General features: G+C 33.4%; 1 protein-coding gene and 1 long non-coding RNA gene across 3 annotated transcripts in view; one reads left to right on the top strand and one right to left on the bottom strand.

Moving 5' to 3' along the window:
• Positions 1-1,218: 1,218 nt before the first annotated feature.
• Positions 1,219-2,333, bottom strand: LOC135144820 (uncharacterized). The gene is made up of 3 exons (XR_010283239.1): positions 2,276-2,333; positions 1,682-1,778; positions 1,219-1,428 (listed from the first exon to the last, which is right to left on the bottom strand). It is a non-coding gene; the product is annotated as an uncharacterized LOC135144820 (long non-coding RNA).
• LOC135144817 (protein EFR3 homolog cmp44E-like) overlaps positions 2,097-12,938 on the top strand; it is a 34,026-nt gene continuing 23,184 nt past the window's right edge. Inside the window, exons 1-3 of one of the 2 annotated variants that reach the window (XM_064076902.1) lie at positions 2,097-2,900; positions 3,210-3,565; positions 10,656-11,701. In XM_064076902.1, coding sequence (XP_063932972.1) covers positions 2,816-2,900; positions 3,210-3,565; positions 10,656-11,701 — 1,487 coding nt within the window. In that variant the 5' untranslated portion in view covers positions 2,097-2,815. Of the gene's footprint in view, positions 2,901-3,008; positions 3,140-3,209; positions 3,566-10,655; positions 11,702-12,938 lie in introns of those variants that run through there. The other variant, XM_064076903.1, reaches the window with a different exon arrangement.

Below are 12,938 nucleotides of genomic sequence, written 5' to 3'. Positions count from 1 at the left end.
TTAAGTTTTGGAAAAATACAGCTACCCGATTTGTCCCAATTTTTCGTTATCGTCCCTCTTTCTACCGAAACGGTACAAGGTTTAAATTTTGAAACTGAACTAAAATTAAAATAAATATCGAAATGTTGTTATATCATTGTAATTGTAATTTAATCACAATGATACACACATCACAACGTCGACACCATATAGGTATGCGTCATAATTCCAGTATTCTAAATTAACCTTCTCTATCCGTTCTAAAGATATAGCCCTCGGAGTTTTAGATGAAACACCCTGAATATTATTTTTATTGGAAGTATATTACATTTCAAGAATAGATTTTTTTGTTTGAATGGGGTTTTTCCGTCCCACTTCAGCCTCTCAGAAATTTGGTCGCCTTATGCATTATAGCTCGCCGATTTTTCACACAATGTGATACAAGAGCACTTAATAAAACATTTTTTATCGTCTCTAAATAGAGCAATAACAATATTAATCTTATTTTTTTAAACATTTTTTAAAGAATTATATAATACAAAAACCCTTAGTGAACTAAAAAAAAAAGCATTTGTTTAAGCGACCACAACAAATCTGGTCGTTTTACGTCCCCAATCACGTCCGTGAAGAGTCACTTTTTTGTACTAAAATGTCAGATGTCGAAAACATACTTTTGCATCCATGGCCTTATGTTTTAACCAACAGTTTATTAAATAAAAAAGCTAAAAGCACCATTATTTGAATCCCACCTTTTCTGAATCTTGTTACGAAACATGACGGTGAAGGTAAGCGAAGAAAACTGTTGCTTCTCCGGTGGGAATCGAACTACACGTTTATCGCTTGCCGGGCGGGTGCCCTTACCACTAGACTACAGAGGAACTTATCTTTCTCCGCTTACCGACCTGTTATTGTGCCGCCACAACGGTACTAACTTTTTTCTTAGCAGAGGAGTAAAGTACCACTTTGATTTTTATCAAATCTGCAAGAGTTTTCTTCCAATAACGAAAAAACCTTAAAACCACTTACATAAGCACACAACGATTTTTGCTGGATTTTAGAAAAATAAACTTCTGGAACATCTTATAAAAGAAAATCCAGCATATAAATATATTTTTTAAAATGTAATAACATAAAATCTTACAAAATAACTGAAAATGTGTTTTTCTTGAAAAAACAATCGAACTAATCAGGTTGTCTGCTTAGTCCTTGGAGGGTAGGTTAGGTATATTATTTGGACGTGTTCTATCATAATTTTCATATACCATTTTATGGACAAACAAAAAGTTGAAAATTGTTAACCAGTGTAAAAACAAAACTTCGAAATGTCAACATTAATGTCTTCCACCATTGATTAAATACATATATATTTAGTCAATGCTTCCACGGTGGTATTTCATATTTCCTCCACCATCTTTCCGTCTTTCTCGGGTATACTTTGTCGTAGTCCTTCTAAAAATACCACTGCCGTAGTTACTATAATATTTTAAACCAAGTTCTGCTTTAAGTTACATTATAATGCAACTATATATTTATACACCGTGTTTCAAAATGATTTTCATCTAGTCGCCTATAACTGCAGATTTTCATTAAGGGAAAGATAGGACTAGAAGCGATTTCAAAGCTAACTAGATGAAAATCATTTTGAAACACCGTTTATATTTGGGATTTCAAAAAAATCTTGTTATAACTTCATAATGTATACCTGTTCATATTTCGATCCTAAGAACCCGGCGCATCCACCGAAATGACATTTTACAAAAATTAAAGTTTTTTTCTTTTTAAGTTTTCTATTATGCATCCTAAAAGAAGAATTGTATAATTTACACTTAATTAGTATCAAATAACTTATTAGTTTTTGTTTATAACTACCGTCTCATAAATAAATAATGATTGAGCAGTAAGTATATAGTTATTTACTATTAATTAAGTTAGAAAATAAACACGTGCATTTGTCAGAAGACCAAAAAAGACGAAATAAAATTGTTTAATTAAAAAATTTACAACCTGCGTGAGTTTAGGAACATTGGAGCGTGGGTTCTGTAGAGATGAGATAAATCAATATGATATAAAAATAATTAATAAAAGCCCATTCTGTTGTCCTCTGTGAATAAATCAGTACACCCAAAACGCCCACATTTGATTTCGAAAGGTCAACCCTGTTTCCACACAAAATAGGTGTGCAAAGGCCTTAGAATTTTGAAACAGAAGCAACAAAGGCAAATGGTAGAAAAAGTAGGTCACTTCGTTAAAAAAAAGGCTTTGAAAACCTACATTGTAGTCCGGAAACTCTACTCACGCTCTAACACAATTAGCCGAAACATAGCCCGAACTTTTTCGGTTTTTCAGAGTCACGCAGTTTCCTCCAGCGTGTAATTTCCATGTAAAACTCTTTCTGGGCATGCGATCACGAGCTTGCTTTGGCATGCGCGCACGATAAAAAGAAGCGAAAAGGGTTTAGTACCGTGATAACAGTCGATGGTTGTGCAGTCCGGACCTGTAAACATGTCCTTGTGGCGTCTCGATGTCTCAAGTCGATCGTTACCAAAACAACGCAGCCATAATGTCTAAGAACCATAGAAGAGGAGCCTGTAGATACCACGATCGTTAACATTTGAAAATACATAAGTTCTGTTTCAATACTCATTACTGTATAATTTAATTAAAGAAAACCGCCAGTCATAAAACAGCAATAACCTTCAGCTCCTTTAATTATCTACCTTTGATGTTAGCTATTACGACGCCACAAAGTTCACAAATTCTGTTTGCCGTGATGACTTATCGCAATTCTTTCAGTGAATATTAAACGAAATACAACCAGTATTTTTTTTTTTTGAAAATGTCTTTCATAAAGTGCTGTTTCGAAGCTCCTGAGATCAGAGAAGTCCTCGACACCTTCGCCCAAAAATGCACGGACGCTGGCTGTAAGTACCAAAAACCAAATTTTTTGAATCGAGAACTTTAGCGGTATTTTAAATTATTCACACCAAAAATAATCGCACCTCGTTCGCCTTCGACCCAACAGGTGCCGCCACCACTGACCTGCAACATTTTGACAGCGGCTGACAGATAACAATCAATCAGTTGTCAGCTTGTCAAATCCCTAATCTTATTTATATTTTCAATAATTTCTGATAAATAAACTAAACTAAAATGTGTCATGGTAAGCGAGCTGCTTCTTATCACTTTCTTATCAACGAAAATGAGTTTCTTAATCGACTGTCTGTTTTCAGGCTGCTGCGGGTGTTGTAGCGCATTTAGGCCAAGGTATAAGCGATTTGTTGACAATATATTCCCGGTCTACCCGCAGGATGGACTCGTTAAAAGTAACATGGAGAAGCTCACATTTTATGCCCTCAGTTCTCCAGAGAAACTCGATAGGATCGGAGAGTATATGTACCAGAGGGCGGCTAGAGATATTTACAGAAGGCGGTATGGATTCGTTATTATCGCAATGGAAGCTATGGATCAGCTTCTGTTGGCTTGCCATGCACCCACCTTAAATCTTTTTGTTGAGAGCTTTCTCAAGATGGTGCAGAAATTGTTGGAATCAACTGAACCAGAATTGCAGATTTTGGCAACACAGTCGGTAAGGATCATTGAAGCGTTTGCTTAGTTAATGTTATTTGGATACTGATTTGAATAATTTTTTCATTACACTGATTATATCTACTTATACATTAAATTGATTTGATGTTGGCATGCAATAAATAACTATATGGCTAATATTGAATATTGACTATATTGATCAAACATGGATATAAAAAACTTATTATGGATGTATTGTATACTGGGAATTTTTATTTTAGTACCATTGTAATACACTACAAAGAGTAATATTGAACCTTTATGTTTCATTAAGAAAAAGCAATATTCATAAAGTTTGTGTTCAGTATCTAAATACATCAGTGTTTGTGCTGTAGACTTGATTACAAAACATGTCAACAATAGCAGGCCCTAGAAAATTTATGAGCATTTTGTTGTTGTAACTAGTAAAACATTCTGTAAGAACTTCATAAAATATTTTCATCATTGTTTTCATTATCTTCATTTAATTTGGCTGTTTAAAAACCATACATTTATATTTTTATACAGATGTATGCACCTTTTTAAAAACTATTACACAATTGAAGTATTATGAACAGTTAAATCATGAATCAACTAACTGAAAAAAATTGGCAGGTCTTAGTTCTATAAATTCGTCTGTATGTTTTGTGTGTAAACAAGGTGCTTGCTTGAACATATTAACGTCACTGAGTAGAATTTTGTTTAATGCCTATTATGATTTAATAACATTCATGTTAATGTGACAAACATAATTTCTATAAATTTGTATATTAAATTGAGTTTAGAAATGTTTATATAGTGATGATGTAGTGATAAAATATTATATAAACCTTCTTTAAAAAACGTGACAAACTTTATAATTGTTGCGAATTTTTGGATAAAACTGATTTAAATTTTTTTTGTTATATTGGAAAACTTTGACAAATGGGTGCAAATAGAAGTCTGTACACTTAAATATTCTGATATTGCGAAAATTGGTATTTTCTAATATTGCGTTACCAGGAACATCTTTCTGGTTAGATTTTCATATAGTAAAATGGGAACAACAGTATAATTTCCTAAGATTTACATCTACCCATACTTTCACTTTTCGGGAAAATTAGGTGCATCCTTCTTTAAAAAATATTCTGATTATTCCAATTTGTTAAGTTTTATGTATTTAGAGATTCCATTAAAAAAGTACATTCATCACTAATGCAATATTTTGTTGCACACGAGTTCGCAGAGTTCAATCAATATGTCTGTGTGAGTCATCGTTCGAAAGTTGTTGGAAGATTTAAGTGGGATTTAGAGCTGAAAATTGCCATTTATAAACTGCCAAGTTGCCGTTGATAGTAACTTTAATGTTCAACTTTTGCCTTCTTTAAAGAGATTGTAGAAGAAAAGTGAAGATTTAAGTTGATGCTACAAAAATTTACCATTTTAGATATGTTTTAAGTTTCTTGTTGTCGAAATAAGTCTACACATATTAAGAAAAGAAGGCAAAATGTAGCCCCGCCCACCCGCCCTATCTCTATTGTGATTATTTTTTTTTATTCGTGTGAGCCAAGACGGTGGACCTTAACTGCAACATCCTTATTTCTCTTTGAGAAATTAAAAACATGTTTTTGAGTATCGTATTGTTCAAAGAATACTATGTATATTAAAAAAATAAAGCCAAAGATTAGGCCCCACCCATCGGAATTGTGATGAATTTTTTTATTCGTTGGCAGACCTAGGGGCTATTGTTTATATTTTGCCTTTTTTTCTTAATATACATAGTATTATTTGAACAACACGATACTAAAAAAAAGTGTTATTTCTAGAAATTCCGGTGTCGATTATTACTTTCAGAGAATTTTTGCGTAGATTGAAGAAATTTTATTTTTTCAAAGAACATTATCGTGGGATAAGTTAACTGAGAGGTCAACTTAAAATTTTTTTATCAGACAAATTCGTACTGAAAAAATACAAAAGTATTCTATTTAAACCCTTTATCAAACGAAGCTGTACTCATTTTGTATCATTTTTTGTGTTTATTTATCATTCCAAATTTCAGTTTTCTACCTTTTCAAATAGATGAGGTATTAAACGAAGTAGTACTTCACTTTTTTTTTTTAAACACTGGATAAAACAAGTTGACGTCATTTCCTAAAAAAGTAAAGGTGATTAATGCTGGACGTGTATGTCTATTTTATACGTTTCTTTGTGGATTAATTATTCTAAATTTCGGACTTCCACTTTTTCAAATAATTGAGAAATTGACGAATTCAAGGCTCCCATTTCACAGGTTACAGAATATAAAATTTCTGGTTTTTTGTTTCCATCTATGTATCGCTTGTACGTCTGCTGAAAATGGAATTGATCACTGTATGAAATTTTAACTGTGTTTTGTTATAAGCTGGGTTATAAAACGTGAACCAAAACTTGTACTCTTATCCCTTTCAAAATTAGATGACGTCATCTCAATTTCATTGAAAAAAAAAGTAGTTATTTATGGTATAAGTGTTAAAAGTGAGATTTTATTTTGTGGCTTTGGAAATTTTGGGAACCAGCCACACGAATAAAATAAAATCATTTCTAACATGAATATCATACATTATTTTTTATGCAAACACTGTAAAATGCATGAGGTTATTAACATATTGATAGCATCTCAAAAATTATCGTAATCCGAAACTACTGGACCGACTGTTGCCAAATTTTGTATGTATGTTAGGGATATCATGTAGATGGTTAAACGCTCACCAAAATTTGGTTAATCATCCTCACCAACAATTTGATGACGTCATTTCAATGAATTCTATTTTAAAATTATTTAAATGTTGTGGTGTATGAAAAACACAGTATAATTATATTTTGCTTTTTTTCGTAATATACATAGAATTTTTTAAACTACACGATACTCAAAAACATGTTTTTAATTTCTTCTAAAGAAATAAGTATTTTGCAGTTAACCTCCGCCCCCTTGGTTCACGGCGAATAAAAAAAATCATCACAATTGAGATAGGGCGGGTGGGTGGGCTTACATTTAACCTTTTTGTTTTAATATCTGTAGACTTCTTTTCACAACATGAAGCTTAAAACATGTTTAAAATGGAAAATTTGTATTGGAAATATCGATTTAGCAATTAGGCTCCGTCCCATAATTACAAAATCCATATTTCCTTGCAAAAATGTACCATTTTAACCATGTTCTAAGTTTCTTGTTGTGAAAAGATGGCTATGTATATTAAGAAAAAAAGGCAAAATATAAGCCCCGCCCACCCGCCCTATCTCAATTCTGATGATTTTTTTATTCATGGTAAGCCGAGGGGAGTAGCTTAATTGTAAAGTCCTACTTTTCTACGAGAAATTACCATGTCAAATATGTTCTTAAGTAATCGTGTTATACAAAGAAAATTAAATGTATTAATAAAAAAAAAACAAAAGAAAAGCCGCACCCATCCGTCTCGATCTCAATCATGATGAATTTTTCATTCGTTGTAAGCCCGAGGGGCGGAGCCTAATTACAAAAATGTACCATTTTAGACATGTTTTAAGTTTCTTGTTGTCGAAATAAGTCTACACATAGTAACAAAAAAAGGCAAAATGTACCCCCGCCCACCCGCTTTTTCTCAATTGTGATGATTTTTTTTCATTCGTCGTGAGCCAAGAAGGCGGAGCTTAACTGCAAAATCCTTATTTCTCTACGAGAAATTGAAAACATGTTTTTTAGGATCGTATTGTTCAAAGAAAACTATATATATTATGAAAAAAATAAAGCCAAAGATTAGGCCCAACCATACTCGCCCCGATCTCGATTCTCAATTGTGGTGAATTTTTCATTCGTTGTCAGATCGAGAGGCGGGGCTTAATTACAAGATCCATATTTGTCTAGAAGAATTTACCATTTTAAACATGTTTTAAGTTTCTTGTTCTTAAAAAACGACTACGCATATTAAAAAAAGGCAAAATATAAGCCCCGCCCAACCGCCTTATCTCCATTGTGATGATTTTTTGTTAATCGTCGAGGTCCAATTGATAAATTTGATAAGATAAGACTGTTTTTGGCATTTGACATTTTCGACCATTTTTCAACATTTCCAAAAATTAGTTGAAGACATTTTTTTATAGATTTCGATATCCAGAAGTCATTTTCGGTATTATTAGTTGTCCCTCTCACTCGACAGAAGAACATAATTAGCCCCGCCCACCCACCTTCTCTCCTTTTCAGTGATTGATTTTATGGGATCTGAATGAAATGAATGAGCTTAAACTTAACAGAAATAAAATTTGTGATTGGAATGAGAATGGGTGGGTGGGTGGGGCTAGTACTTGCTAAGATAAGATTGACTTTGGCAAAAAACATACCCTCTAAAAAAATAGGGGGTGGGTGGGCGGAGCTTGAAATTTGATAAGATAAGAGTGATTTTGACACTTCTCAAATTTTCGACCTTTTTTCAACTATACCCTTAAAATAGTTGAAAATATTTTCTTGTAAATTTGAGATCCAGACATTCCTACCGTTTTTCCAAAATTGGTAGTTGAAATATAGCGTTTTTTTATACTTTTTTCACATCTTAGATTCTATTATTAGTGTCCACTTCCACGAAACAGAAGGTTTCCACTTCCACTAGACAGAAGAACATATTTAGCCCCGCCCACCCACCCTGTCTCTTTTTGAGTGACTGATTTTATTCAATCTGAATGAAATTAATGATTTTATACTGAATGGAAATAAAACTAGTCGTTAGAAAGAGAAGAGGGGGGGTGGGCGGGGGTAGTACTTGCTAAGATAAGACTAAGCTAGGCAAATGACGTGTGGATGGGCGGAGTATTTGGTGAGATAAGACTTATTTTGGCACTTTTCAAATTTTCGACCATTTTTCAACTATATCCTAAAATTAGTTGAAGATATGTATTTTTTTGTACATAAATTCGATATCCAGAAATTATTTTCAGCTCCGTTTCTATGGAAATTCCTACCGTTTTTCCAAAATTGCTAATTGAAATATAGCGCTTTTTTATACTTTTTTCACATCTTTGATTCTATTATTTATTAGTTTCCACTTCCACTAGACAGAAGAACATAATTAGTCCCGCCCACCCACCCTGTCTCTTTTTTAGTGACTGATTTTATTCAATCTTAATGAAATAAAACTAATCGTTAGAAAGAGAAGAGGGGGCTGGGCGGGGTTAGTACTTGCTAAGATAAGACTGATTTTGGCAAATGACATACCTTCCAAGAAAATAGAGGGCGGGTGGGCGGGGCTAGTACTTGCTACGATAGGATTGATTTAGCCAGATGACATACCTTCTAAGAAAATAGAGGGTGGGTGGGCGGGCTTAGTATTTGATACGATAAGACTGATTTTTGCACTTTTGACATTTTCGACAATTTTTCAACTATTATATATGAAAATTAGTTGAAAACATTTTCTTGGATATTTCGATATCCAGAAATCATTTTCGGCTTCGTTTCTTCTGAAATTCCTACCGTTTTTCCAAATTGCTAATTGAAATATAGCAATTTTTACAGTTTCGTCAAAATAGCTCTCTATGAAATTTTATACGTGGATAAGAAAGAAATAATTATTAATTTTTGATTTTTTTTAACTCTTTCACATCTTTGATTCTATTATTAGTTTCCACTTCCACTCGACAGAAGAAAATAATTAGCCCCGCCCACCCACCCGCTCTCCTTTTCATTGATTGATTTTATCCGATCTGAATGGAAACAATTATCTTATACTCATGTTTATGTTATTTGCCAAAATCAGTCTTATCTTATCAAATACTAAGCCCGCCCACCCACCCTCTATTTTCTTAGAAGGTATGTCATTTGCATAAATCAATCTTGTGTTAGCAAATACTTACACCGCCCACCCGCCCTCTATTTTCTTGGAAGATATGTTATTTGCCAAACTCAGTCTTATATGGTCAAATACTAAGAGCACCCACCCACCCTCTATGTCCTTGGAAGATATGTCATTTGCCCAAATCAGTCTTATCTTAGCAAGTACTAAGCCCGCCCACCCACCCTCTATTTTCTTAGAAGGTATGTTATTTGCCAAAAGCAGTGTTATCTTATCAAATACTAAGCCCACCGACTCTCTATTTTCTTAGAGGGTGTCATTTACGTAATTCAATCTTATCTTAGCAAGTAATGAAGTTTTCATTTGTTGACAGACCTAGGGGCGGAGCCTAATTGCAAAATCCATATTTCCTTACAAAAATTTACCATTTTAAACATGTTTTAAGTTTCTTAGAATAAAAGAAATCATCACGTTTGAGATGGGGTAGGTGAGCGGGGTTTATATTTTGCCTTTTTTTGAACAAGACGATACTCAAAAACATGTTTTTAATTTCTTGTAAAAAAATAAGTATTTTGCAGTTAAACTCCGCCCGCTTGGTTCACAGCGAATAAAAAAACATCACAACTGAGATAGGGCGGGTGGGCGGGCATACATTTGGAATTATGGATGTACTGTAACGATATCATGTAAATAGTCACATCCTAACCAAACATTTTTTCTTCATTTTCACCAATAATTTGATGACGTCACCGCAAAATTTTGCTAGATATATTGTATTTAGATTTTATGTAACAGTATACTTCTTGTGATTTATTAATCTGCCTTTATTTTTTACCTGAGACGTAGATTTTTGGGGAAAAAATTAAAACGGTACAAAAAAAATCTTAGAAAATAAAAAACTGATTACAAAATATAATGCGTGTTTTGGGAAAAAAAATCAAAATTTGCATAAGAGAATTTACAATCTACTTGAAATTTAACACATATTTAGAGGTTACCATCAGCTTGATATATCACTAGCTAAAATTTGTGTATCCATCCCCACCAAAATTTTGATGACATCACCTCAAAAGTTTCGTAAATAAACTCCTTTTTAAAATGTATAACATAATATACTTCTGTACGTTTAGTTTATTCATCCACTCATGTTTTCAGTGTGTAGATTTTGGAAAAAAAATCTAAACTTTTACATTCATCGCGCTTCCAAAAGCGAGGAAGACATTTTTTCTGCAGTATTTATCTTACGAATTGTACTAGAAAACAAGAAATTTTCTTCTTATAAATATTTGATACGTTGATTGAATTTATTTCTAAATTTAATTTTATTTGTTTCAGTTTGTCAAATTTGCGAATATCGAAGAAGATACTCCTTCTTATCACCGCCGATACGATTTCTTCGTAAGCAAATTCTCAGCCATGTGTCACAGCAGCGAAGGCGACCAAATTCGAATAGCAGGCATTAAAGGTCTGCAAGCAGTAATTCGCAAAACTGTATCAGACGAGTTGGTCGAAAACATTTGGGAACCGGTCCATATGGACAAAATCGTACCCAGCTTATTGTTTAACATGCAGAACGCACGTTTCCTCAACGACACAACAGAGTCAATTCCCGAGGATCAAACCGATCCTCCAATGTTGGCCGAAACCTGTATGAGAGAGCTAGTAGGACGGGCTTCCTTCGGTCACATCAGAGCCGTACTCAAACCAGTTTTAAAACATTTCGACTTGCATAAGCTTTGGGCGCCAGACAGCAATCCGAACTCGAACGAATTTGCGATTCACACGTTCAGAATAATCATGTTCTCTATACAAGCTCAGTATTCGTACACCGTAGTGGAGACGTTGATGGCTCATTTGGACGAAAACGTCAAATCTAGTCCAATCATACGTACCAGTATTGCCGGAGTTTTGTCGAAAATTATTGCCATAGCTGCCGGAGAAAACGTGGGACCAACTGTTTTAGAAATCATCAATTCGTTATTGAGTCATTTGAGAGATTCGGTTAAACATGGCACGAGTATGACGGAAGAAAAGCAGTATCAAGAGGCGTTAATAAATGCTTTGGGCGAATTTGCCAATCATTTGCCTGATTACCAGAAAATTGAAATTATGATGTTTATTATGAACAAGATTCCATTTCCTTTGGTGGATAATCATACGCCAGCGGATAATTTGTTACAAAGTATTTTGTTGAAGAGTTTGTTAACAGTCGGTACTAAGTACCAAACGATACATTTAAATGCTACATTCCCGGTTTCGTTCCTGGAACCTTTGTTGAGGATGTCGTTAGCACCAGATCCGGATATGAGGTTACTGGTACAGAAGATTCTGCACACTTTGATCGATAGGCATCACAATTTGGAGAAGTTGTCTAAACCAACGTAAGTATTACCTAGACGAAATATCAGCTTATTTGACATATCCAATAATACAGTAAACACTATTGAGTTATTTATATAGGTAACAAGGGTGAGAACAGAGAAACAAACTGTTTCACTGGAACTGACAACAACTTTCATTTGTTAAATAGAATGTTCGCCTGTTTGTAACATTTTTAATTTGTCGTCCTTAAAAGAAACAGTGGCGCCACCATCGTATTTTATATAAACTATTAAAAGTAGAATAATGCGAATGGGTATATCATTCACCATTGTAAAACTGTTCTAAATTATTTTTGCAAGTATTTTATTAGTTTGTCTTGAAATAAAACATATTTCCAGCTTTCAACAGTGTATTATGTTGTTGAAAGTTTATTTAAAAAATTGAGAATTTTGGTCAGAAATCGTTTTTATTTACAAAATAATTGACTTCCGGTTGTTTTAATATCCCTTGTGGGGCATGCATTAGTCTTATCTAAACAAACGTATTTTCTATCAGTGGGTTCTACTTCTTTCTATACCGACTAAATGGGTGTGATTTTAGCTATTTGTACTTTATATTTTAGGTGTCTGGAGTTTTTCGAAAAATTAAACATATTCACGAACCAAACCATCTCGTTATCTATCACAAGTCACAATAATTTCTTGTGCAAATATTTCGTTGAAAAAAATTGGTCGAAAGTTGTGTCGACAGAGCTTCCCTCGCTTCTGAAGTAGAATGAAACATATCCAGCATTTTAAAAAAATTATAAAATTTGATTTTGCGGATTTTATGTTTTTTGAAAACCCCCATAAGTTGAAATAAACGTATGTAAATATGCAATGCTAAAGTAAATGTAAAGATCACGTATTTCAACTTGGGTTGGTGCAGTAATACTAATAATAACATATTATATCCCCCCCACACACCAAAATTTTGGGAAAATGGAGTGAACCGTCCTTGAATTAATCAATAAAATAGATTAATTTATTCATGCAAATGTAAAAAATGTATTTTTTCGGCAAAATTATGACATGACGTCATTAATTTTTTCGGGGGGCAAAGAGATATTTTGATAAAAAAATTTCCCATGGCTGCAATAACTTCAAAACATCTGCAAGATTTCAAAGCATTAGGTTTTGCAGTTCTTGATTTAATAAATAAAATAAATTGAGTCATTATTATTTTTTTGCATCACCCTGTATAAACAAATCGAAAAAATATTAATGCAAAGGCAATAATTTCAAAAGTTTGCGGTAT

This window comes from Zophobas morio, unplaced genomic scaffold (genome assembly GCF_036711695.1).
Source record: "Zophobas morio isolate AGI-343-1 ecotype UQ-CSIRO unplaced genomic scaffold, CSIRO_AGI_Zmor_V1 ptg000108l, whole genome shotgun sequence".
Taxonomy (NCBI): Eukaryota; Metazoa; Arthropoda; class Insecta; order Coleoptera; family Tenebrionidae; genus Zophobas; species Zophobas morio.
Note: the sequence above shows the minus strand (reverse complement) of the source record. Positions and strands in the feature narration are given on the sequence as shown.